Source organism: Melospiza melodia, chromosome 1, assembly GCF_035770615.1.
Source record: "Melospiza melodia melodia isolate bMelMel2 chromosome 1, bMelMel2.pri, whole genome shotgun sequence".
NCBI lineage: Eukaryota > Metazoa > Chordata > Aves > Passeriformes > Passerellidae > Melospiza > Melospiza melodia.
The window spans coordinates 115767312-115794786 of record NC_086194.1 but is presented as its reverse complement, the minus strand read 5'-3'; the positions used below and the strand labels follow the sequence as shown (position 1 = coordinate 115794786).

At 38.6% G+C, this 27475-nt stretch overlaps 1 protein-coding gene across 1 annotated transcript; it reads left to right on the top strand.

Annotated features, from left to right (window-relative positions):
* The first annotated feature begins 517 nt into the window (after nt 1-517).
* Nucleotides 518-17984, top strand: C1H18orf63 (chromosome 1 C18orf63 homolog). The gene is made up of 14 exons (XM_063177700.1): nt 518-651; nt 1306-1384; nt 2795-2851; nt 4151-4262; nt 4828-4869; nt 5807-5883; nt 7314-7423; nt 8092-8188; nt 8286-8371; nt 8938-9121; nt 10571-11647; nt 12640-12756; nt 14297-14384; nt 17648-17984. Exons 1-13 carry the CDS (start codon nt 518-520, stop codon nt 14351-14353), a joined length of 2229 nt encoding a protein of 742 aa, XP_063033770.1. The 3' UTR covers nt 14354-14384; nt 17648-17984.
* The last annotated feature ends 9491 nt before the right edge of the window (nt 17985-27475 follow it).

Sequence of the window (27475 nt, the reverse complement as noted above, 5' to 3'; positions counted from 1 at the left end):
TGCCTCATTACACTGGCCCTGGCCTGTGCCACAGGGCAAAGGAGAACACCACAGGCACTCAACAAGATGGGTAATCTGAATTCATGTTATTCCCATTCACATGTAATTTGTTAGTACTGCATCAAAGAATCATATTCTTAGTCTGAAATTCTGGTTCTTTGGGTTCTTGTCGGTGGTTTTTAGGAAGTTCCAAAAATGACAGAGTTCCATTGCATGTGCTCAGTTAATATGGAAAGGATCATACATGTACTCTGTATTCTTTTGTACTTGTCTTTGAATATTTTGGCTCTTGCAAATAATTATATTTTCAAGTATAATGCATTATATATACAAAAAGGATATTCAGCTGTTTTAGCTGACCACATTATGTTATATTTTCTCTATATTCTTAATCAAAAGAGAATTGATTATTCATTTACCTAATAACATATGAAGTTGTGTAAACAAACACCTGCCTTACAAAAAAAATTTTTTTTTTAAGACCCAGCTGCTGCTTGGGGGCAATCAACAACATACCATGAATAGCACCAGACACCAGCTTCTGTTCTTTGTCAGTCTGCCTGAACTGCATAAACTCTGTGCTGCTACAGTAACACTGAATTCTCAGATACCAGAAACTGAGACAAGGAGTACACAGATAAAGACTTGCAGGTAAAGAGTTTGGAGGGCTGTTATTTCCAGAAGCTGCTAGTGGTTGTTATTCAAATATTTTATTAGCCATATTAGAATTAACTGTAATAAAACCAGCAAAATTCTTATCAGTGGCAAACAGTCCAAAATTGTTTAAAATCGCTTTTTTTTTTTCTTGGGCAGGTGACTTGCTTTCTATTGGGGAACAAAAACAAAATTTCTATTATGTTTTAAATTTCACAGGCTAAAACTAAAAAAATGCAAATTAATATACTTCAAAATAATAAATTGATAAAATTAATCTGTGTTTACTTGCAAAGCTGGGATGCTTCATGTAGTTGAGTCTAAGTGAAAAGACTATTTGGAAAGCAGATGTAGACTCCTTAGCATTCACCAAGCATTATGTTATTCCCTTTAAAAGAAAGGGGAGAAATGAAAAATTCTGCCAAAAGGAACATTTTTGGAGAGCTCCATTTGTGTGCCAAAGCCCTGTAATCTTTGTCTTAGACCACTGTGGGTCATCTAGAGCAAGTAACTTGGACTAATCCAATTTATTCCGCTGAACCAATGGAAACTGATTAAAAGTGGAATGTATTGTGTTTGCAAAAGGCAAGGAAAATAAATTTAAGCTGAGGAAATAACATTTTAAATTTCTTTCTCATCTTTTTTTCATAGACAATTATTGTTCCTGTATCAAGAGATCCTTTCTGCACCTGTTATGGGGACCCTGAATCAAATTTCCGTGGTGATGGCGGTCAGTATCACTGTGTAAATAATATCTGTAGTTACAGCCTGCTCTGCAGATGAGCAGAGTGCACCTCGCTCAAAAGAGAGAAGAAGCACTATGTTTTATTGAGGTAAAATAATAATTTGACAGAGTTTGATGGGTGTGGTGGAATTTAGCAAAGTTTTAACAGTGTTCTGACAAGGTTCAGGAAGTTTGATGCCAAGGTTTATCTTAATAATTACACATGGTAGAACCATGAAAAGGAAATCTGAGTTAGAATGACTCAGAGAGAGACCGGACGTGCAAAGGGTAAAGAGGGCCCTCGTGTGGAGACATGAGGTTCAGAGGGATCCCTTTTTGGAATTCCTTCTTGGAGCCTTTGTGTGGCTGTACCCAATCTTCGTCTCAGACTTGGTCAGCACTTCCTGCCTAATGGAATTATCCCTGCAGTGTTTATAGTATCTGAGTAGCTGCATGGATTAGTAATTCTTCATGGCATGAATTCAGCATGCTTTCAGTCACTTACTGCAGATCACAAGTAAGGGGTCTCTTGACCTTTTGTAAGGAAGATTCTCTTAATTTCCAGTATGGAATCTCTAAACTTGAGAGGAGTCCCTGCTCAAACCTGCCATGCAGGCCAGCTGTCGTACAGTCTGGTGTTCAGGGAGTGCTCAGATTGAGCCTATCCTGATTTTAATATTTAAAGGGTGAAGTAATGGGCTCCTAATCAATGGTATAGGCAAGACATGTGTGTTTGATTTAGTGCTGACAGCTCTTTCTGTACTTTGGTTATCTTGTACTTTCGGGTTTCAGAAACACCTTTTGAAATATTTTTCAAGACGCCTTCACTCCCTTGTAGATGAGCCAGGGACTTTCCAGCTGGCAAGTTCATCCCAAGGATGTGAGCCTTGTTGCTTCTTGGTCAGTCTGAACCACAGTATGGCTAGGGGCCAGTTGTATTTGTCACACATACATGTTTCTATAAGTGTTTTGTTTGAGGATCAAGGATAAGTAAAAATATTTCATTTAAAACAGGCTTCTCTCTTTGTTCATTAGTGGTGTAGGACAGCTTAAGTCCTTTATTTTTTTGATGAAGTGGCTTTTTCAGATGGTGAACCAATCTGTGGGATGAAATGGACTCAGTTGGTGGATTGTTACCCAATTCACAGAGAGAGAAGCAGGTGCAGAGTTCTGCAGCTTTGTTTTGGGCAGTGTTTGGCTCACTTGTCTTGCTTATGACTGTATCTTTAGCTAGAAATGAGATTACATTATGACAAATGCCTGAGCTTGTTTTAGTTTTCTCCTTTAAAACACAGGATAAAGCGTTTGCTTAACTCTTCCCTTGCATGATTTTCAAAGGCAAAGTCACTGTTGTACCAGAATTTAATTTATGCTTACTACCAAACCCTTGATATATTTTTTTATTGTTACTTTTAGATACCATTTTACAAGTCAGGAATATGTCAAGCCTATGTAGAGAGACACGGAGCTACTGTAAGTGCTGAAATATGAGACAGTTCTCTAGGCTGTTACACTTGTCTGCAATTGCTGTTGGCAGAGATAACCCCCCCTGCTAAAGGGAGTTACTAAGGTCTGCCCCATAGACAAAGTGTGTCCTGTGAATGGGGGCATGGTAAATATGTTTTGTCAGACTCAATAGCTTTTAGAAGTTTGTGAGCAATACCTCCAGATTTCTCTGCTGCAGTGGCATCCTGCTCCTGCTCAGAGGCATTGGGGACTGACCTCAAGACAACGTTTGGGCCACAGAGCTGCAGCCCTCCTGCTGGTGCCGTGCCCTTCATTCAGTGGGAATGTTCAAGCAGCTGAACTGTCTCCCCATTCACCTTTGGGTGTACCCAGTGTGCACAGGACAGTCTCAGGGAAACAAAACAAAAGCATAGAGAAGAAATAGAACCCCTGAGCTTAACAGCTGATATATTTTTAGGCCATTGTGCATGTGATTTACAATCTTCTAGTATGCAACATCTATGGGGTTCATGAATGTACATGTGGATGCACTACAATTGGTGAGTCAGAAGACTGATTGTAACCAAAGCCAGTAGCTCTCATAATTCATTTGTGCAGCCAGCTGGGTGTATCTTCATTTGTTCCAAGAAGTGCAAATGCATATGGAGATTAGTAAGACATACACTGTTCAAATATGCTTACCTTACAGAACTGCTTCATGTTGATATGTGTGGGTGATCTGTCATTGTTAGGTTTCCCAACACCAAGCAGTTCCTTGCAGGATTCTTTAGAAACATCCCTCTGCAGGTGTATTACTTAACTCCTTTTAGCCTGCTGTAGTTAGTTTCTTGTCTAATTCTGATGGTCAAGAGAAAGCTCTTCAGGACAGGCAGGGAAGCAGAGCTGTTGGGTAAGCAAAGCTGCATTTATCTGCTGTGATTGCCAGAAAATGTCCTGGTGGTGACTCTGACAGCAGAAGTAATGTCAGCTTTGGATGTTGTGCCTATTGCCTGGAGGGAGTTGCATATCTAGTAAAGTACTCCAGAGGGTTCAATTAATCTTTTCCCCAGGTCTATTATCCACCCTGTGAAAGCATTCTAGGAACTGTTGTGCATCTCACGTTAATGAAATCCAAATGCCTACATCAAATACTGTGCTACCTTGCACTTGAAGCAAAGTAGATGAAAGATAAACATGTGTGGCACTTACTAGGATTTGGCTCCAAGATGAAGCAGCAGTATGTTTGCTAAAGTTTTGACTGAGGCCTTTAAAAAATCTGTTAAATTATTAAAAATGTATGTTTCTTTTTGTCAATGTTGTTGTTAGCTGGAAGCACGGCAAGCAGTTACTCCAGCCCTTCTCCAAACCTGTCTCTCCTACACACTTACAGCCAGGCTTGCACCCAGATGGAACAAGGCTGGTCACCTCTTGGTGCAAGGTATTTGACTCACTTGGGTCAGGGATCAAGCATTTAGTTTCCAGTTCCTTATTGTAGTATTTATTTTCCATCATTTAAATTCCATAATTATTTCATTCATTGTAATAAATTGTTTCATTCCTTTATCCTATTACTTTTTTTTCTTTATTTGCATTTTTATTGTTTTGTTATCCAAGTTCAATGACAAAAGTTAATGTTCTGAATGGACATTCCATTCACCTTTTCATTTTCTTCCTTATCTTTGTGATGGATCAAATAATTATGTCAACTGAATGCAGCATACCACATGAAACCAAATATTGTTGGAAGCAGAGTTAGGAGGAAAAAGTGGTGTACAGATTGCTGCCCACTAATATAGCTTTACCTATCTCTCTTTCTTATAGATGTTAATGAATCAGTGAAAAGTTAATTGATATAGGGGATTTTATCTCCTTAAAAGGAACACACTTTCAGCGTTTGTGATAGACACAAATAAAGCTGTGTGATTTCTCCTTTTCTTTTTTTTCACATAAAGACTTTAGACATATGGTTTAGAAAATAATGTCTGTCTATTCTGTTTATTAAGGGAAAGACTTTTTGTCTCATTCAGGAAGGCAAAATGCTGTTGGTAAGTACAATATTCTGTTAATAGTAAAGCTGAGAGAGCAAGCTAAAGTTAAGCACTTTCATGCTGCCACAATCTTGGTATTACCAGCACAGGGTTTTTGGTTTTCATTCTGAAATAACTTCTGTCAAAACACACTTGGTGGCAGGTAATGTTCTGTCTGTAATAGCTGTCAGCTCAACTGAACCTTTGAAAAATCACTCACAAAGATAATTTTCATACTATTAATCTACAGCCATAGACTGACATTTGTCATTTCAAAGTTATAATTATTGCAGTTAAATGCACTTGCCTTAAATTATGAGTCTTGCAAGTGGTATGAAAGTTCCATAATAATAGATAGGAAAATGGGGAATGGTGACTGTCCAGTATGTACTGTTTGCTGCTCACAAAAATGAAGTCACAAAGCATGCTGGTTAGCTATTGCAAAAATTAAATTAACTTTTATTCCAGTATAAAAGTTAAAGATTAAACATTTGGCAATATTGGAGCCTAAGTTTGTAGCAGAGATATGTGTTGAAGAACTCAGAGCTGAGTGAAAGTTCTGGAGGTGTGTCCATAAATGCTTGCCTTGCTCAATCTTTGCTATTGACAGCTCCTGGATGGAAAATACTGTGCTGAATGACTCAGTGCAGCAAATGGTTATATGAACTACATTTGCTTTGTAAATGGGTGTTTGTTTGTCAAGGTTATGAGGATCAAGCACGCAGTTGCACAGCCAGACTTGAGTTTCTGAGTTACTGTATGACACTAATTCATTATTATTTTTATTTTTCACAGTTAAAATGCACCTAATTTAATTTCTGTGCTGAGAAAGTCTAGCCTTTTGATTTTCAATGACTAACAATTACCTTAAATAAATATTTGGGTTAGCTTTCTGCCTAAGAGATGAGCTGTAATTCAAAACAGGGCATTGTGCATTTTTTTTTTTTTAATTTAGTTATAGACCTCAATGTGTCAGAGACACAGCTTTGCATCAGCGTGGAGCCTTGCTCAATTCGGCTGCCACCCCCCGAGGTATAAGCCAGTTATATTTTCTACGACTGTGTTTGTTTTATTAATCTTTATCTTCTTTTCTGGTAGGTGACTTCCAGTTAGCATGATGGGGATAGAAGTGCTTATTTCTGATTGCATTGAGACATTAATTATATTCATTGACTATCTGCACAGGTTACAAAAGCATAACATCCATATTGTATCTGTGTTGATGCATTCTAGCAAGAGTTGTGAAACTGAGATTTGAGGCTGAGAGGGTTTTCAAAAAAGCAAACAAAATATAGCAGTGAAGTGTCTTTGTGACTCTAGATTTCCTTCTAGCAGTGTTTTCTAGAGAGATTTCAGTCACACTGTAGTACACAGACAGTTTTGAGTAACAATAGAGCAACTACAGGTGAGTTGTCAGCACCATGTTCAAGGTCCCTTTATATGCTTATTATGGAATCTACTTAATTTCTATGCAGCTTCCAAAATATTGGAGCAGCCAGGACTATGCTGCTTGTAAGTTCAATTTATACATTGTTTATGAAATCATGGTTGTGGTTGAAAACTTTTTATCCTTTTTGACAGCCATGCTACCTGTGATGAGTGTATCCATACTCACCTGTGGTGATCTATCCATACATGCAGAGCATATTTGTCAGGCTTGCTAGTTTCTTCTAAAATAAATGTTTCTGATTCAAGCTCTTTTTTTGTTGAAATAGAAGAATAGTGTTTCTTATGAGACTGGCTTGGGACAGCATAAATATTAAAGCTATCTATAAGAAACCAGTTCCTCAATTATATAGACCAGTGATGGAAAAGATCATTATATTTCTTTATGACCAGTTTGATCCTTTCAATACTTTTCTAAAACAGAAATGGGCAGATTTTCTTCTCAGTGAATAAATGCAAACCCTCATAGATAATAGAAAGATAAAATGTTTCTGAAATCTCTGGTTTTGATTGTTCCATGGCAGTCAAATTCTGACATTGTGAACAAGTGTGGGGTTTTTTTGACTTCTCAGAGGATGAAACTACATGTCCCATTAATTCTGTTCCTTGGACACTTGCACATGTTTAGGCAAAGTGACACACACAGTTACTAGAATGTCAAGCATAGGTATCTGATTTGAACTTTTTAAAAACATGCACTGAAGTGAGACAGCTCTCAGTTTGAGAAATTCCTTCTATACTCTTAATAAACCATTTTGAATAAAGTTTAAATCTCACTCATTTCAATAAACTTTAAACCTTGTGCTTATATGGCTTGTGGAAGTGTAGGCTCTAACATAAGATAGTGTGCAATTTGATGATGGGAATATCTTCTGAAATAATCAATCTGTGAGAGCTGATGAAAGAATAATAATATATCAAGCTTCAGTGTATTGTGATACACAATTATTTTTGAAATTTTTAAATTTGTACTGCTGTAGAATTATTTGCAAATAAATTTTCTTTTCTGTTTTAAGCTGGGAGATTTTGATATTTCAGCAAACACCATAAAGCTGTTTGACAGCAATGAAAACACAGTTATTCAGCAACATTCCATATTAAGTAACTGGTGCTATGTTTTGCCAAGGTAGGAATCTGTTCACATTTCAGCAGAAATAAACATTTCTCAGAATGTTTGCCCTACAAATTATGAATTTGGTGCAAGTGATAAGAACACTTCTGTTTTACAGTCTGTTTTAAAGTCAGGAATTTGTTGTTTTTATTATCTCATTGTTATGGAAAATAAGAAAAATTAATCAACAAATAAATTACACAGTTATAAAACTGTAATTTATAAAACTGTGTACACAGTTATAAAACTATTTTAGTTTTACTAATCTTTGGACTGTTTTATGGTAAGCAAGAGCATCATTTTTTGAAATACAATTTTAGCAGAAAGTAAATTTAAAGAAAAAGTATTTCCATCTTTGCCATGAAATGCCTCTATTTTTACCTAAGATTAAAAGAGAAGCAATGGTGATATTTGCTTGTGTTCTGCATTCACTGCTAGTGAGTGTTGAAGAGAAATGTCACTTGAACTTGTCACTTTATTCTTTACCATACTTCAGGAAATATTGCTATTGTTATGTCATAAACTTTTGAGCTAAAGGTATTAGTCCTCAAAATATAAACATAATCTCTAAATACTTTGAATGCCAAAAATAAGTTTTTTTTTTCCCTAAAAAGGCCAGTATATTTTAAACTGTATTTTATGACACCCTTTCTAAGCATCCCATCCCATTTACCTGTGCACAGCATGAAAATGGGTCAGATCATAAACATCAGCCACATAATTCCTCCAGAATCTCCTTTCCGTTCATATAAGGATTTTCAGATGCACTGGAAGAGTCTGGTAAGAAACACACACAGTGCTTTCATTTTCCCCTCCCTTTTTTGTTTGCCTATTGAGTATGTCCTTGTAATACCTGTTTTTATTTGGTTTATCTAAGTATGGATATATTCTTCCTGAGGATCTTGAAGAGACAAAAACATACTTGAGTGTTTACTTCAAACCAATAGGGGAAAGGTTCTTCACGTATCCTTTCAGAATATATTTGTCACATTTCCTCTCCTACACTTCTAGCAAAGCTCTGCTTTTCATTTTTGAGTGTGCCACACTTCCTTCTTTCATAATTTCACAGTAGTCAGTAGAGAGGTGTTTTAATAGACAAATTGAAACAAAATGTTTATTCAAGTCTCTGTCCCAGTATTGAATAATAGGAAGTCAAATAGAACAATTTGCTTCACGGCTTCCAATGTGGTAATGCTACTTTAAATGTGTTGTAAAAGAAAGTGTGTAAAATAAAATTAAATTGTGTAAAAATGTGGCCAACAAAGATTGCTTTTAAAGAGATTTTTCTTGCCAGGAAACACTAGACTAAGTGTTAGTTATATTGAGTAATCTTTGACGTTATAGGTTAGTGAGGTATAATTGTGCTAGAGTCCTGTAACTTTATAAACTTCAGACCCTTAAGGAATTAAGTGCTTTTCTCACCATTTTAAAGAACATTTCGTTAAACTCATGTTTTCTTCTCAACAAAGATGATTAATAATTATAGAAATGTAAAGAAACTTGTTATGTATCCCTGAACACTTATTCAGGTACCCTTTAAGTTGCATCCGAAGTCAGCCAGTGCAGTACTTCCCCAGAACAGATGCAGAAGGTGTAATGAACTCTTTTCTTTCTGACATGAAGAGCAATTTTTCACAGCTGTGTGGATTTCCAGTAAAGATGACAAGTAAAGCACTTTATGCTACAAAGGAACTCTCCAGGGCTTCAGTGCATGTAAGGCTTTCTTTCTAAATGTATTAATGGCACATATTTTTCATTGTATGAAGTGGTCTTGATCATAGTCAGAGCACAGTAAGAGCATATAACTATGCTTTTCACAACAAACTATCAGTCCTGTAAAACTTTTAATTACCATGTAAGTAAAAGCAAAAGCTACAGTATTTGCCATTGTAAAGTTGTTACTAACATTATAATACCTTACAATATTATACATTACAATGTATAATACAAATACATTAGAAAATGGACTTGGTGTTAATTGCAATTCTGTAGATTTTTTTTTTTACATATCCAGAACTGTCTCAAATCTCTACCATAATAAAAAAAAGACAGTAATAACAAAAATAATAACAGTAACAGTATTACAATTGTTGCTGTTACAAGAGCATGTAATGACAGGACAAGGAGGAATGGCTTTAAACTGACAGTGGGTAGATTTAGATTAGATATTAGGAAGAAATTTTTGCTGTGAGCATGGTGAGGCACTGGAACAGGTTGCCCAAAGATGTGGATTCTCCATCTCTGGAAGTGTTTGAGGCCAGGCTGGATGGGGCTTTGAGCAACCTAGTCTGGTCAAAGTTGTCTATGCCCATGGCAGTGGGGCTGGAACTAGATGATCTGTCAGATCCCTTCCAACCCAAACCATGATTCATGGTTCTATTATTATTATTACTAGCAGTAGTAGTAATATTACAATTTATTTAAAAATAAAAAGAGACTGTGTGGACATAAGCAACATAAGCATTTTAAAACACTGAAGCTGTAAGGTTTACTCCATGTCTGGTGATATAAAGGAGGCAAGTAATCAAAACTCCTATATTATTTGAGGTTGTGATGAAGGCTAAGGCTCAAATTTCTTTGGTAGTAGTGTGTTAAAGAAGAAATGAAGTAATTAATTCTGAACAAATAATAGTGACAGAAGTTGCAGAGGTTCTAAAATACTATAATCCTTTTCCAGAAAGCAGTTTCTGTTTATGTCTCTCCAGTGATCAAAGCTAGAATGGGTCCTCTGTGTCATCTGCAGTTTTCCTAGACATCCAAACTGTCTTTTGCTCAGAATACAGATGCTCTTAGAAGTCTTAAGAGATGAGGAGCCCTGTCAGTCAAATCCTCTGCAGAACCCTCAAAAGGGGTAGACATTATCCAGCTGGAAAGCACTAAATCAAGATAATTACTGTAATTTAAGTCTCTCTTTCTGAGAAATATGATATTCTAGCATAGATTGTAAACAAAGAACTCGGGGAGGATAAAAAAAAACCCCTTAATTTATAGTGACAACTAGGTATTGTTTTAAAATATAGTCATTCTAATCCAAACCACAAAATTGTATTCTTATATATTGTGATGTGTATTAGGTTAATGCCATATAGTGGATGCATTAGGTGGCACTATCAGATCGTTAAATCCAGGTTATTCAATTTAGCAGCTCTTGATGTGTTGCAGGAAATAAAACCTAAGCATACGAAATTGGACGGTGAGATGGTTTGTGTAGTATCTCTAACGGAGGCTCCTCCAAGAAAACCTGCTTTGCCTGGAATTCCTTCACGGTGCAGTACGGAAAAGAGCCACTGGATGGAGCGTTTGGTCAAAGAGCCAGGAGCACACAGTTTTCCGAGTAGCAGTGAGAGTCCAGGAGGGGTTAGCATTGGAGCCACAGAGAAATTCACGAGCAATAAGCAATTACCAGGCGTACCAGAGTTACCTGCTGCAAAATCTTTAGGAACACCTGTAAACTCAGCCTTTGAATCCACACTCCCAAAAGTCAGCAAAATTATACCCATTTTCAAAGGAAAGTTGATGCAAATGAATGGAAGGATCACAAATCAAACAGATAGGAAAAAAAAGGAAAGTGCTGGAAGGCATTCACCAATGAAAAGTGTGGATGTTTCATCTTCTATGCTGTCTGTGCACAAATCCAGCATAACTCAGGTTTTTAAACACATTCAAAATATGCCAGTCAAAACTCCTACTGACAGCAGCATGCTTCAGGTGAAGAACATGAAGACACACACAAAACATGGCGCACCCATATTCCTATGGAAAACCCAGTCTAGTGGACAAATGGCTGACTCTGATTTTTCTGAAAGCTCAGCTTCACGTGGGAGTCCAAGTGAAGTCAATCACAAAAAGACAAATTCTCCATTCTTTCTTAAGAATGCTGGGCCAGTGATTCAGAAATCAAACACCAGTCCATGTCTGAATACACATGAATCTTCTACTTCCAGTGCAAGAAAGGGGAAAAAGTTTACAAGTCAAAATCCTACTCAATTTCTTGAGAAACAACACCAGTCAACGGAAGTGCATTTGCAGATTTGTAAATTAGACAGTGAAATGACAAATTCCAGTTTGTCACTGCAACAAACAAAGAGATCAAATAAAGGAGCTGGGTTAAATATTCATGAATCTGTCTTCAAAGATACAGTGTGCGTGGCCAAAAGTGAAGAAAACAAAGCAGCATGCCACTCTAAGGACTGTGCTGCTGAGACAAGCAGTCACCCTTCCAAACCTAACTTTGAACAGGTAGAGTAAAGAGCGGGGCTCATTCTCACTGCTTCTCACAAATTCAGAAACAACGTTAAGCAATAAAGAGCGTGACTTCCATCATGTTCTACCATCATTCTCAAACAGTTTTCTAAAATTCTACCATAGAACTTCATGTTTTCAGCCACTGCTGCTTTTGTTTTTCTGAAAGGGAAGATGATTTACTGTTTTTTTTGTGAAATAAACACTTCTTTAATTTGAGACTTTTATGATGGGGTAATTAGTTTTCCTTTGTTTTAGACAGCTTATCCAGGTCTGTGTGAGGTTAACATGGTGACATTTTTTTGATGTTCAGTCTCTCTCCACATAAAACCATATTAATGGAATAATTCCTTTCTCATGGAAGGAATCTCAAACCTCATCAATTGTGTAGTGCTGACAGCAGTTGTGTGTAAGGCATTGTGCTGTTAGACAAACATGGAAGTTTTGTAAATACAAGTTTAATTACAGTTTCATGAAAAGCACAAGTTGCAACAGGAAAAAAATCCCACTGGACATGAGGAAAAAATCCTCAGTGTGAGCACAGCTTGTCAGCTACTAGAACAAGTTGCAGAGGGAGATTTTTGGGTTTGTTAGTCTTCCATATTCTCTGAACTTGACTGAATGGGACCCAAACCAAGATGATCTATCTTTGAAGTTAGCTTTATTTTGGGTAAAAGTTATTATTAGGTGACAGCTAGAAGTACTTTACTACCTAATTTTTCTGTACTTCTCCCTGCATTTTAATTAAATAAATTGTTGAGCTGATTTCAGTGCAATTTTTATAAGGATGATACTCCATATATTGGGTGCATGGATGAAATGTCTTGGGCTTATCACGTTTTTCATCTATGCAATGTAATTTGGTGGGTTATCTCAGCTCTGTGTGATGAGGGCAGGAATGAAAAAGCAGGTAATTTACAAGTTAGAGATCTTGTTCAAAATGTTGTTGGGTGTTTTTCTAATGAAGGTATAAACTTCTGTGCTTTTAGGTGATTACAGGGAACAAGTATCTGACATGTGAAACCCTGACCTCAAAACCAACTTTGCCAGTCAAGGAGAGCAACATGGAAGGATCTGTAAAGAAAAGTTGTGCCAGAAGAAGACAGGTAAACCCACACACACACATACACTCCTTAATCCTGTCCAGAAGGATGTGAATAAAGGGACAAAAAAATATTTAAACATTTTTAGTATGTTCCAATTAAAATGGGCAGGCTAAGAAATCTTACTGACCTGTCTGGATGAAATTAACCTTAACCCGGATAAAGGTATCCGGGGTATGATGCTGTCACTTGAAGCATTCATTTCAAATGTTTGTCTCCAGCAAAAGATGCTGCTGAAATGTTTAATGATGTTACTGTTTCTGAAGCAGATTTTCTGATTCTCCAGAAAAGTCCTATCCTGCCCAATATAACTCTGGGCATTCTCAGTGGCTTTGTGAGATTTTCATCTTAAGGACTTGAATTTAGCAACGTTCTGTAGAAACGACTTTTTGTTTTGTTATGCTTTTAAAGCCAAGTACAAGGCAATTCTGGATGTTTTAACTGTAATTAAAGGAACACAGTGTGTGCAGATCGGAAAAGGCCAGTGCAGCAACCCCAGGGGCCTGCTGCAGGAACACATTCACACCCCAGAGCTGGAGCTGCTGCAGGGGAAAGAGGAGTCTGTGTGGTAAGCGCCAGCCCAGCTGCTCTGAGCTGGCCCCATCCAAGTGCAGCTGGGAAAGGCCCTTCCACAGGGCCACAACCAAGGCAGTGCTTACAGGGCCAGCACTGCAGTGCTGCAGCAGTAGAGTCACTCTCACAAAGAGAAAAAGACCAGCAACTTAAAAAAGCTGTTTATAGAAATAACAACCCCAGGGGTCTGGGTATTGAGGGGAGACTTTCACCACAATAGGAAATAGAGTCCTTTGCCTGCTGCTGGCAATGGCTCAGACACACTAGGGTTTGTGAGTATGGGAAGCTTGTCACTGCTCTGGCAGCACTGTTGGAATGGGGAAGGGGCACTGCCCTGTCCTAGTCAGGAGTCACAAGTGCCCCATGCACTCCTCACTCTCCAGGCAGGCTGAGAGTAGCACAGGTACCTGCCTGAGCCCTGCCAGCTGCTTTTGGGAAGTGTCAGGAACACAGCAAGTTCTCGCTGGCGCCGCAGTGCTGCCACTGCTGGACTCAAGAGAGGTGGATGCACAACTGTCAGGAAGTTTCATTGGTGTGTCAGGAATAGGAAAGAGACTTATCTGTTAATTGGCATCGGGATGGACTCTCTGATGCTCATTAGGCTGATTCCTCCTGTCCCCAGATTAAAATATGATGCTGCTAATTTGGGACACTGGTAAACACATCTCTGAAGAATCAGCCTTTGTCATTACTGATCATCAGAAATGATAGCTGGTTTTGAAAGTCATGGTTATCAGCATGTAAAGGCTATTTTCGAAGTAGCTGTGGTCCTAATTATTTAGCCATTGTACTTATAAACATACTTCAAGTTATTTATACTGGAAAACAGAAACTTTTAATAATTACTTCTTACTCAACTAAGCATTTCACTCAGAAACAGTTTTTTTAGTTGAACTTTTAGCTTAGTTTTGCTGCTTCATTTGCTTTATTGGCTTTTGCCCTTTTCTGTTTTTCTTGTTTTTGTAAGCAGAAAGAAGAAGGTTATTCAAAGTTAAAGAGAGCCAAAAGAAGTAAAACTTCTACTTAAGGTGTTCTGGAGCATTGAAAGAAAACTCTGGGTACGTTTACTAGAAATTTAAAATATTTTCTTTTATTAAAATAATATCATGTCTGTAATAGTTCCTGCGCTTTTGGATCATGATGATATCAGCTGTCTAGAAAAGAATCACTTTAGTATAGAAATGGCTTCTAGAGCAAACTGATGAGGTAACTGAGGTAACTAAATTGCAAAGAAAACAATTGTACTTTTTTGTGAAACAAGCAATGTTAAAAAAAGGGCATTTTGTACTTACTAGAACTTAGAGTTTGACATAAATTTGTATTTTGAGTGGCTCATTTTTCTCTCTGTCTAAAATAAGCCTGATTTTTGGGCTTCAAAGCTTCCCTTGAATCTGAGCTGAAGTTAAAACCAAAAACCATCCAAGTGGAGCTATATATATTATTTGATATCACTACAAGAAATGTGGCTAAATGCTCTTGTGTTAGAGATTAGATCTTGCTGAGATCTAATCACAGGACAAAATTGTCTGTCATAAAAACGGAATAAATTTAGTTTTGTGACAAGATATTTCAACCCACATTGTGGGTGGTTGTCAGTAATAGTCTTGCAGGATAAAACAAGCTCGTCCTTTGAACGTTCCTTTGAATATCAAGAATACAGCATTAGGACACATATAAGGAGCTCACCAGGTTTAAGGACTGAATGCCTATCACAAGTTATCAGGAGAAAAAGGTACAGGAAAGAACAGACGATACAGTTTGCTGTTTCAGAGATAAATGGAAGTATATTTATTCAGATTGAAATACTGATGGAAGCAAGATGATCGTACAGACAGAGCAGCACAAAAAATGTATATTATACAAAGCAAATAGAAAGACAAAGCAATAAACTACAAAATGTAAACTGTACATCTTTTAACCTGGCTTTTAGCTTCAATGGAAATGATTACAGGTGGCCAAATGTACATTTTGTCTCAGAGATACACTTGATGTCCTTCCTTTCCTTATTGGGATATATTTCCTCCAGTGAACAATTATATCAGTTGTCTGCTTTTCCTAAAGAAAGTCTCTGGTATGGGTGGAAGCTTTTCATCTCTGGCCTTCACACTTTAGTATTCAGCATAGTCCATCCCTGGGTTTAGCATTTAATCTCTCCTGCTTCAAGCCAGGCAGTTCAGGCATGGTCCTTCTTCAGAGGTGATCTGTTCTAGTGATCAGCACCACACATATCCACAGGTCCAAAGTCTGTGGCTTTCACTGAGGATTGATGAGCAGAAGTAGTGTATCTGTGAATGGTCAGAACTTTACTTTTTTTTACTCTGATACTCTGATTTTTTTTTTCTTATTTCTGAGTTAAATGCCACAGCATCAAGTTGATCATGGTAGATAATGCTTAAAGCCTTGAGAGAAAACAGTGTTTTCCATACAGTGTTTAAAATATGATTTCCAAGAATCCCACTGGTAAGGGGTCTTCATTGGTGTTGATGATTTAAAAAGAAAACTAGAGCTAAAACAACTTCTGCTGTTGGACTCTTGCCTACAGTTTTGATTCTGAAAAGCTGGGCTCTAAATTCCTACATTATGTATTACTACACATGCATTCAGAGTGCATGTTTTCATTTGAACACTTGGGAATTACTTGTGAGTTTTCCAATTTACTGTGTAGCAAGATTTATGTGTGAGAAGTCCTTACACTGGAATTCAGTGATGTAGTCAGCAGGCAGGACTTTGTTCTATAATTCATAACCAAAAAAAACCCCCATTTTTTACAATTATTTTGCAGAAAGGGTTAGTTTTTATCACTCATGTGCCAAGTTGCACAGCCTCTTGACTTGTCCAGGAAATCACAGCATAATCCTAGATTTTTTTCTTTGTTTTTGTTAGAGTGTGTTAGTAAAGCAATGCGAGAGAAGTATTTAACATTTTAAGGAGCTGAACATTTGATTCCAATACTAACAGTCTCCATGCTTAGTTCTTTATTAATAAAAGTCACCGGATCATTTTCAAGGTCACAAACAACTATGAAAGGGAAATTTGTTTTTTAAGACAAATCAGAAGAGCAGAGCTTCCAAAGCACAGCACCTACTGCTACAGAAAGATGTTTTTAAAGAAGCATTAGCAGCATTGCAATTGTTGGTGGAAAAACAGACATATTAAAAATGTCAACTTTGAGACTTCCAAACTTTTTTCCACTGATCTGCAAAACTCTCTCTGTTGTTCTGCTCCTGTGTTGCAGTGAGTGAGATACTACTGACTTTTGGTTTCAGTTGCCAGATTTCATTTAGCAAATGGGAAGATACAAATTCATCACAGACAATAACAGGATTTCACCTGAAAGTATTTGCTGCTATTATTGTTAGGATGTTGAGTGAATGTAATAGTAAGGTAGGAGGTCCACACCACTGGAATTATATAAAAAGTTTTCAGCAGCTTTGGGCTGAGATCTATTGGACTGTTTCTTCTAAAAGGTGCATCCCTCAAGCCAATGTTTAGGAATTTATCTTGTAATTTGAAGGCTATTCTACAGAAATTTCCACAAAGCCATCTTTCAAATGTTTTCTTCATGTGAAATAGTAGGCTAAAATAATATCTTTCCTATGCTGGAAAATACTTGTTTTCATTTAAAAAAAGATTCTGAAAATGTTCAAGCTTTCAATGAGAAAGCAATTTCTTTTATGATGGGGGAAATATCCTAATCAAATCTAGTAGCAGAAATAACCTTTGGACCGTGTATATCAGTAGATACCTCATTGTTGGTACCTCAGTATCCAAAAAAGAGTTGCTATTGTAATATTTTTTCTGTTATCCTGTCCATTTTCCATTTCTATGGGATTGATTCGAGTTAGTACTGAATTTATTGCATGGTTGGCCATTTATAAATGCTAAAGAATGGTATCTTAAGATTCCATCTGTGACTTTCTTGTAGAGCTAAGAATGTGGTTACCTGCCTGACCTCAGCCAAAGGTTGAGAAGGTGTAAATAGACTTCTGCAACAGAAGTTCCTTCTCCCAACACCACAACTGACTGTGATATTTTGAGGGCTTTAAAGTTAAAAAGCCAAGATCTAAGAGAAAGGATAAATATCCTTTGTACATATAAGTGCATAATACCACATATTTATGATGGAGAGAATTCTTTCTTGTTCTGTATAAAAATGCAGACATTTAATTTGGATGCCTTGAACCCAAACTGTGTAAACAGAATGCAAACACAGATGTGGGATTACAGCAATATTTTCTTCCTTTATATTTGCCATAGGATTCTCATTTGTCTTTTGTTTTCTTCTGTGATGTAAATTTTTTCTATGTTTTCCTCCATTCAGGTTCCCAAGAGGTCAGTAACATACTTGAGGATCTCTGAACTTTGTATTTTGCTGTTTGTCATTGGTAGCTGTTTCTGGAAGAAGATTTGAGGGTTAAATACAGTCAAGTGAATCCGTGTATCATCAACTTTTCAGACAGTTCAGGTTAATAAGCCCCTAATGCATTTGAAAATTTGACTAAATTGTTTAGTTTTTTAATCCCATTTTGTATGTCCTGCTATTGCTTACACAGTTAATCATTCTTCCAAATTATATTGTTGTTTCTAGTTGGGTTTTTTAAGATAAAATATTTAATTCTTTGTTACAGTGTCTGGGCCGGTTTGATTCATCAGTAAAACATTCCCAAATAAGTTTTCCTTGTCAAGTCAAATGATTGAAAAATAAACAATTTTATTCCTACAGGAATAATTTAAAGGCTGGATTTGACTCAAGCTTCATTATTTTTTGTTGTATTTCTTGATGATTTTTCAGATATGAAACTGCTCTGTAAAGGATGTTTTTAAGTTTAATTGACAACCCCATTCTTCAGGAGTCCATAGAGAACCTGTAGTTGCTCTTTGAGAAAGAAATTTATTGCTGTTATGTGACTTCAGTGACCTACTTCAGCCTTATATACACATATATGAGATTGTTGCCTCATAATCACTGCTGTGAAATGAATATTTTTAAGTTACCTGGAAAATAAGCATCAAATGTCACACTAGTTTCTAAACTCAAATCTCACGGAACTGTAATTTAACTCTCGTTTTGGACATGCATTTGCAAATCTTTTTTTCTAAAGGGCTTGATACAATGGAACTTTATGCCCTTTATGAAACTTTTTTTTTTTTAGGTTTATGTTGCAATAGTTGTATTTCTCTTCACTTCATTTTTCCAAGCTGGATTTTATCCTACTACTGTGAAAATATATGTTTTGTTTTGTTTCTAACTTGAATGGTGACTGTCGACATAGCTCTAATTTCATGGTGCCAGTGTTTAAAAGGAAGTGAGCTTTTCAGCAACGTCATTCTCTCATACATAGTACAAAAAAACCCCCAAAAACCGAAGCCAAGACAAATAATAAAAGAAGTTAGTAAAATATGCTCAGCAAGAAATCAAAGTATATTCACCTTTTGTCTGGAAGCTGGTATACAAGGCTACTTTTCAAATGCTGTGGTTTAGTTACCTTTCATAGGTTTGACTGTATGTAACTGATCTTTCTCCTGTCTTACAGGGAAAAGCCTGTAGATTAGTTGCATTTCTGCCATGCTATATAAACTGGAGCTTTGCCTGATCTGCTTCCTATTGTTGCTTCTAAAATGCTGCTGGTTGCCAACGTTTGTCTTGTATTACCACAGAAGTAATTTTGCACTATTTTTGCATTTTCAAATGTTGACATCATTTTGAGTTATCTGTTATAAAACTGAAAATACAGAAACATTTATTTACCTCAGCTCCAATGTGTTCCATTTAAATAAACTGTTGAGTTACTCCTCTGTGCTAAATTGCCAGCTACTCCCTGGTCTAAACTGTGGGGAAGGACCCTGTTACTCCACCCACCCACTCTTTGTAAGTGCATGGGAAGGTGTTGATAGCAAGTGGCACCACACAGGGTGCAGGAGTGGTGGTGATGGAAATGCCACTCGTGGGAAGGAGGGATTCGTGCTGGGAGTGCCTTGGGAGGATTTGGTGATGCTGAAGGGACCTTGCTGCTGCCTTGCTCTTCGCTGTTTATGTGTAAGAGCCCACCTCAGTTTCTGCTTTTAATCAGTTCTCACTGACTGGGCAGAACACCCTCACTTCTGGCAGGTGCCAGAACCTGTCAAAGCACAGGAGCCCTCAACATCCTGGAGCTTCCACATGTGATATCTGCCGGCTTGGTTTCTCAAGATTAAAGAAACAGACTACTCCACAGGTCCCAAAATATATAAATGTACATAGGAACAGGTGAAAATGTAAAAGGTTAAAACAATTCCCAGGTGTGAGAAGCTGGTGAAGAGGTCAGCTGGCAAAATTATCACTTGCCCCCTTGACATATGATGGGTTTTATAGTGTTTCATAGCTTTGCCATCAGTTCTCAAATCATCTGATTCTATATCTAAGTTGATTCAGATTTACATTTGCCAAAGCTTTCTTTGGCCTCTGTATTAGAGGATTCAGCAAATATTTGTTGAGTTGCAGTACACATGATGAGTTCACAATGTTTAGTATATACGCATTTCCAGAGAGTGATCTTTCCTCACGTGTGTTCCTGTGCTGACACTGTTCTTATCCTCCCTCGTCCTCACAGATGTAAACCAGAGGGAATTTTTATGTACTTTAAATTGGCGTACGCTCAAGCCCTCTGTCAAATCTCAATTTAAAAGTTTACAGATTATTTTATAGGTATTTATAACTACAGGGAAGCTTGCTGTTAAGTTCCTTTGGTGCCAGCTGCATGCCAGCTTCATACAGCTTGTGGTTCAAACCAGCTGGTTTAAAAATAGTCAGATGAAGATCTCTGGAAGTATTATGCCACTGTATCACAAAGTTACTCAGCAAACACAGCACTTTAAGAACTTTGGGCTGAATGTTTTGTTGCACCAACCTGCTCATCCTACCTTCATGGAGAACCAGATACTCAAGAATAATGGCATCTCCTGAACTTGTTCAGGAAAACATCTTCTCCCAGCCCTGAAAACTACACAGTATTCTTCTGTCTCTTGGCAAATCTGTGTGATTCTGTTGACCCATGCACAGCACAGAGCAGCAGCTCAGCCTCTCAAAAATTTGCAGCCAGGATGAGCAAGTCTGTTTTCCCTTGGATCTGTGCAGAACTCGATGCAAGCACTGTACATCTTATCCCCCAGGGTAGTGCTAGAATCTGGAACAAGGCAGTCCAACTTTGCTGGAAAATATGTGAGAACTGTTTTCAAAGAGCTTACAGATCCACCAGTAACTCACATGGCTTCTTGTAACCATTTTTTATTGTTCAAAACAGTGACAACAAATTTCTTATTTAACCCAGTACGTAAAAGGGATTTAAGCTTGTTCCAGTGGGAGAAGTTCAAAAGTATTGAAGGCTAATATGTCTGATCTTCTTGCAGGAAGCTCTTTGCCTGGGATTAAATAATCACTTTCAGAGAGACACTTCTGTTCCTGTTGACACTGGTGTTAGCAGCTAAATATGTGTGTATATTTATATATAACACACACACATATCTGTATGTATTAGAGCACATGTGTGAACAGGCACATGCATACATATGGCTGTGCTTCATTAGAGATGTTTAAAAAATATGCTGAGTGTGTGTCATGTGAAAGATGTTATTCTAGTACAGATGGTTCAGGTTGGGCAGCAGCATTGGGAAGTTCCCTGTTGCCAAGTACCAGGGGGTGGTGCAAGAGGGATAATTTTCATCTTGTTTCCCTGATTCCCCTGTCCACAATACAAAATTCGATTTGCAATGACAGGAGTGGCTGCCAAAGCTTAGCTGGTTTTAACCGTACTGGGCTTAATTAAATACTATTAAATCATCAACTGCTATCTAAATAAATCAACAGCAGGAGAATGTGCTGGTAGCTGCAGATTGCAGAATGGTTATGGCATGAAATCTTGGGTGATGCCAACGCAGTAGTGAAGGTAAAACTTTGGCTCTCCTCTGTGTGCCAGGGCCTACCTGTTCCAACACTGGTCTGAGCACTGCAGGTGCCTGGGAGTTGAGAGTGGTCACCTGGCTGGGTGACCCAGAGCTGAACTTTACCATAAATAAGCACAAAGCATGTTGCTACATGCTTCTTAACTTCCACAGTCCGATAAAATGCATTTCCCCTAATTATGCATAGTATCACAGCACAGATTTTGGCAAGAAGGAACATTTGTCTTGCAAAGCAGTTGGCCACCTGTCTCAGTGCAGCCAGTGAGTACCGGGGGATGGTGACCAGCAGGTTGAGGGAGGGGATTTTCCCCCTCTACTCTGCTCTCATGAAACCCCACCTGGAGTGCTGCATCCAGCTCTCTGGGCCTACTAACACAAGAAGTAAGTGGTCCAGAGTAGGGCCCTGAGGATTATCAGAGTGCTGGAGCATCTCTGCTATGGGGACAGGCTGAGGGAGCTGTGGTAGGAGGAGGAGAGAAGGCTCTGGGCCTTCCTCACAGCAGCCTTCCAGCCAAAGGGTACAAGAGAGAGAGAGAGGGGCTGTTTACAAGGGCACAGAGTGATAGGACACAGAGTAATGTCATTAAACTGAAAGAGGCAGGTTTAGATCAGATTTAGGAGGCAGGCAATTCCTCACTGTGAGTGGGGTGAGGCGCTGGAGTGGGCTGCCCAGAGAAGCTGTGGGTGCCCCATCCCTGGAAGTGTTCAAAGCCAGGTTGGATGGGGCTCTGAGCAACCTGGTCTAGTGCAAGGTGTCCCTGATGATCTTTATGGTCCCTTCCAAAGCATTCTGTGATTCTATGAAATCAGCTAGAACTGCTCAGTGCCAAAGTGTTCTCCAGAATAAAAATAAGAAAGGTTATTCTCCTGAGAGGTGCAAGCAAGAAACCCCTATATCCACATATCCAAAAAAAGAAATGTACCCATATAATTTTTTGTCACCTTTTTAATTACATTATACAGCCAAAATATTTTTATTGCAGCTGAAGCTTCACGTCTCTGGGATATTTCAAAGCACATGAGGTAAATGAAACTAAATTAAACCTCTGCTGAAGAGGGAAAAAAGGGGTGGTAAATCATAATTCAAGAACATAAAATGTAGTTCTCAGTCTTCAAAATAAAAGAAAAAATCAGAACATTAACTTCATTTATTTTCCATTTATACAATGGAAAATAATACGTGAAGAATTAAAATGGAACCCTGGTAAAGCAGAAAACATTTTGCAGCTTACTGTGCAGCTTTTAGTGTGTGTGGCCAGCACTGTAAAGTACTGAAGTATGTGTAAATGCAAACCTTTGTTAACCAGAAAAACTGTAGCTCTCCTTGTATTGCAAGAGAGACTTAAGTAAGGCTCAGTTCCATAAGTTTGTGTTTTCTGGAAGTTTGGATGCTTTGAAGACTGACAAAAGTTTTTCATTGTATATCAGATTTTGCAGCCCCTGTAGGAATGCCCTGAGTAAAATGCCACTCAAAGCGATCACATTGTCCTAGGTTATTACTTTTCAGTCTCATACTACTAGTTGAATACTCTGCCACTGCAGGTTTTTTTTAAATTTAGTAAGAATAACAATAAAATCCAAAATCTGCCTATCCAGTGAAAGCAAATGCATTCCAGTAATGGAAAACACAAAGCTCCCAATACCTGGGCACCCAGCCAGCCCAGCTTGGCATTAATCATACATATTCATTAATTCCCTTTTAGAGATGAGTCCATTGATGCTGGCAGTATGAGTGCACACAGTATGATCCACCATCCAGCTGTGGAGGGAAAAACAAACACCAGTTTGGGGATTTCACGTGCACTGGGAATACTGGAGAAGCACACATCCCTTGGCCGCTGGCATGCCTGCATCCACTGAAGTCTGAGGCTGCAGCTGGGTGTGGGGTGCTGAGCCACACTCCCTCGTGCCCTGCACTCCCCTGGCACAGCCAGATCTGCTGTCCTTTGTACCAGAATGACAATTTCACCTATTTTCCCTATTTTACCTATTTTCCCAGGCCTTATATGGGCTGGAAGGGGCCAGTTGGGTGGGAGTGGGCAAGAAGTTGAGTTGAATCACAGAGACACTGCTTTAGAAAGCTGATTTACATGTTTGATATACGACTACAGAGATCAATTTATTTTAAATGAGTTAAATTAAAAGGCTAAAAGCTGCTTATTTGCTGCAATTTTAGTTAGTGATAATAAGCCCGAGGGAATTTGCTGTAACAATTATGCTGGGAGTTTCAGTACTCTGAATGCCTTAACTTTTGCAGCTTTATGGAGAAAAGTTCTCATCTACTGGGATCTTTTTAAATATTAATGGAAATTTTAACATGTGCTATAGAAAAAGATTTCTTTTGAAATATTTGGGCTTTTTCCAAACTTCAGTTTAAAAAAATATATTTTCATGCTATTATCTGGAATTTTAAACCCAAGATGCAGATCTAACGCAGTCATATTGACAACTGGAAAGGAGAAGAGAAATCTCACGGAAGGTCTCTGTAGATTAAATAGAAAAAGGTAAAGAGAAGGAAAGTTTTTTGGTGAACTAAGCCCATTCCCTGACTGAGTGCCTGCCTAGCTGGAATCTCATCTGAACCTACTGAGTCGTGCATTGCAATGAGAGAGCATGGAAAGCATGCATCATTAATTTTTAAGAGAGCTACTGTTAGAAGAAAACGATCAGACTTTGTGAAGAGTGTAATAGACCGGTCAGGGCCACGTTTTAACACCAGAACATTTTTATTTTCATGTCTCCAAAGAGTCAGTATCTGTTTAAGTTACAGCAACACTCATTTATTGTGCAGTTTCACACAGTGCCCAGGGGAAATTTGATGCAAAGTTTAGCTCCTTTGGATCAACTGCACATGCCTGCTACTGCATAATCAGGGCAAGTATTTTAGAATAATTTTCATTTTCAGATTTAACAGTCACATAAGCTCAGAAAGTCTGTAAAAATTTGAGACTCACTGACTCATAAAGGGATGTGGTACTTGCAGTTCTGATGAGCTTATACTCAAGCAGGACAGACACATTTTGGAGGCACAGACTATGGACTGGAACAGAGAGCTGGTGAGTATCAAAATTTACAACTGGTTCTGTGTCATAGTTCCCATCGAGTTCCTTGCACATTTAATCAAGTCTCCCTTTATGATTATGGTGGTACTTGCAATTAATCAATCATACTGAATTCTGTATAATTTTTGTCACTCCTCTCTCCCACCAGTTTGTGCTTGCTCAGTCCAAAGGTGCAGTTCTCTGTCTCCATCCAAATGAGGGTCTTCCCACCTCTGCCTCATGAGCTACAATGTGCTTGGAACTACAGTGTGAATAATGCACATTTGGGATTGTTCTACAGAATGTAATTAATGGGGCTGGCTGTCATTCCTAGTGAGTCATGTTTGGGCCAGTAACAATTTTCATATGGTTTAGGTTGCTCAATCTTGCTTAATAAGACAGTCATGATTAAATGTATTCAGAGCATCTGAGCCAGGTGTCTTTTGCAAAGGAAGTCTAACAAGAATTGAAATGAGCTTTATTTTTCCTATTTTGGTCTTTTGAGATTGAGGTTTGTTTATCACAAAACACATTAGATTTCTTTTATCTTTTCCTTCTAACATTTCTTCTTGGAGGGAAAAAACATATTTTTACTTAAAACTGTGAGCATAGGTATTCAGCACATGTCTTTGCTCAAGTCTTTTTTATCCTTGGTCTTTTTGCACCAACTTCTATTGGTTGTGCTGACAGTGTGCTGTCTCACAAAGCTGCCAGCTCCCATTTGTGATGATGTTTTGCGGTTCTCTGCTTTTCTGCCCAAGGTGTCCCTGTCCCTGCCCCAGGGTGTCCCTGAGCCTGCCAGCATCTCTCTGGCCAGGAGTGTCAGCCCAGCCATGCAGTTCCAACACCATCATCACCCGTGGGCAGACATCCCTGGGATGGCAGGGCTCTCAGGCACTGTGACACGGCTGCAGCCCTGGCCAGACAGCAGGACTCTTTGTTTGAGTGCAACAATTATTTGAATGCAAACTCTTTGCTTCAAAGTGCTGATCCCACTTGGTACTCAGGCTCTGGCCAGCTGGATGCCTCCCATAATGTTCTGATGCCCATCCCTCCATTTCCCCATCTCAGGCTTGAAGTGATTATGCAGTTTGGTCGATGGTGCTACATGAGTTCCATGGAGATGATTCCCTCCCAGGCCAGGGAGGGCCCAGGACCAGCTAATTCTGTCTATGAGTACATGCCAAAAATCTATTTATGAGTACCCCAGAGTGTCCCAGAAAGCCAGACAGCGCCAGCTTCTCCCACAAGGTTTGGTCTCTCCCACAGTCTTACTCCAGCCTGATGTTTTCTTAGCTTCCCAGACAGAAATCTCTGTCACTAATCAGTGTTTTCTTACCCCTGTCCTGGCTTCCACAATTGTATCTGTCCAAACAAAGATCCAGGGAGGACCAAGAAGTTTTCCAGGTTTTTACTCTTTCAGTATTTACTTTGAAGAGACCTTGAAAGAGAGAGTTTGAGACATGTCTTTTACAGCAGTGGGTTTTCCCAGCATGCAAGATTAAGGGAATGTGCTGCTGATTTCAGGCAGATTATGTTCTTTCCCTGGCTGCATCACAACCTTTCTTCCAACTCCTACAACCTTCCATGCCCACTGACCTGTGATCACTGCCAAAAAGGGGAAGTTCCTCCAGTTGTGTATGTGGATATCTGGAAGCTGATCCTCTAGCATCCCAAGATGAGGTGACATGCCAGCACAACCTCTCCATCCCTGCCAGAGCTAGAGCTGGCACAGAAACCATCTAACTTAATGAGGTAAATGAAAATAAATTAAACCTCTGCTGGAGAGGGAAAAAGGGGGAGAAACCTCTGCTGAAGATGGAAAATCAGGAAGGTTTGTGGTGGCTGTGCTGCCTGCACAGCTTTAGGCAGTACCAGTCCCGCCCTGTGAGCAGGTGCACAGAGGGCATGAAAGGCTTAGAAATCCCAGAGGAGCTGGATCCATAATTGGCACTCATCAGTAGCCCTGCAAGCAGCTAGTTTTCCATACATAAGATTTGCACCCAAACTATTCTTAGTACTTGGGGAGTACATTTTATTGCTTATAGTTTGTGATTAAATGGGAAAGAAAGTTCTCATGCCCCTTTGTCTCCCATTCATCACCACGGCTGCATCAAAACTAAAATAAATTACCTTAGAAAGGAGAACTTTATGTTACAGAAGTACCCTTAAAGAATGTATGGAAAGCATGTGAATATTTCTGAAATACGATGAAAACAAAACCCAGATGACTGTAGGAGGTTGAAGTAACATTATCTTTTCTCTATTCACCCCAACCAGAGTTTAAATCTGCTGCAGGCAGTCTTTAGAAATAGCATTTAATGCAATGCCAGAGCATCCTGCAGAAAAGGTACAGCACACTAATGTGCATGGATTGCCTTTGATTTTCTTTAGCTCTGTGAAAAGGCTTCATTAGACAACTGCACTAATGGTAATTGTGTAATTGATCCATTCACAACAATTACTTAAGTGCATTGTTGTTCTTCCATGGTGGAGAACAAAAACAAGAAGTTAGGCCATTGAAGCAATTATTAAAATAAATCTTGGCCAGTTTGATTTGTAGGGGTCTTTGAAACTTGAGTCAGAAAGATGACAATAGCTTTCAAGAGTTATTCTTGGGGAGGCTGTTTTTTAATACTTTTACTTTTCCTGCCTTTGCCCCTGGGCTCTGCCTGATTTAACATCTCTGTGGGCTCTGAGGTTGGTGAATTGTCTTAGATTGTTGGCATGTCCTTATCTTGCCATCCTTGCCAACCCAGCCTGCAGAGCCAATGGATCCACCCCACAACAGTGGTGTTGACAGGCCATGACATTGGCAGTCCTTGAATCACAGGGGACTCTGAAACAGAAATATTTCAGTCAAGGTAGTAAAGCATGTCCTAGCACTGAGAGCAAAACTTCCATCTGTTCCAGCTGATGCAGGCACAGAGTTTTTTAATTCTTCTATCTACTGTATGCTTAGCATTTTTGAGTAATTCCTATTTTTTCTGGGTATCTGAAGACTAAGTTTCTCTGTCCATCCTGATTTCAGAGTATATTTTGCAGGGAAGAAACTGTTTTCTAATGAAAATATAGTCATTGAATGCATTAAGGGGGTCTTTAAGGGTTTTTTTTTTTGGCATGAGTTTTGTTGCAGATAGGTGTTGGAGACAGGTTTGAGGTTTATTTCA

Coding starts and splice junctions, on each gene's coding strand:
- C1H18orf63 (XM_063177700.1), top strand. CDS start 518: ATGAATAGCACCAGACACCAGCTTCTGTTCTTTGTCAGTCTGCCTGAA. Junction 1,385..2,794: donor AAATTTCCGTGGTGATGGCG/GTCAGTATCACT, acceptor TGTTACTTTTAG/ATACCATTTTACAAGTCAGG. Junction 7,424..8,091: donor TGGTGCTATGTTTTGCCAAG/GTAGGAATCTGT, acceptor ACCTGTGCACAG/CATGAAAATGGGTCAGATCA.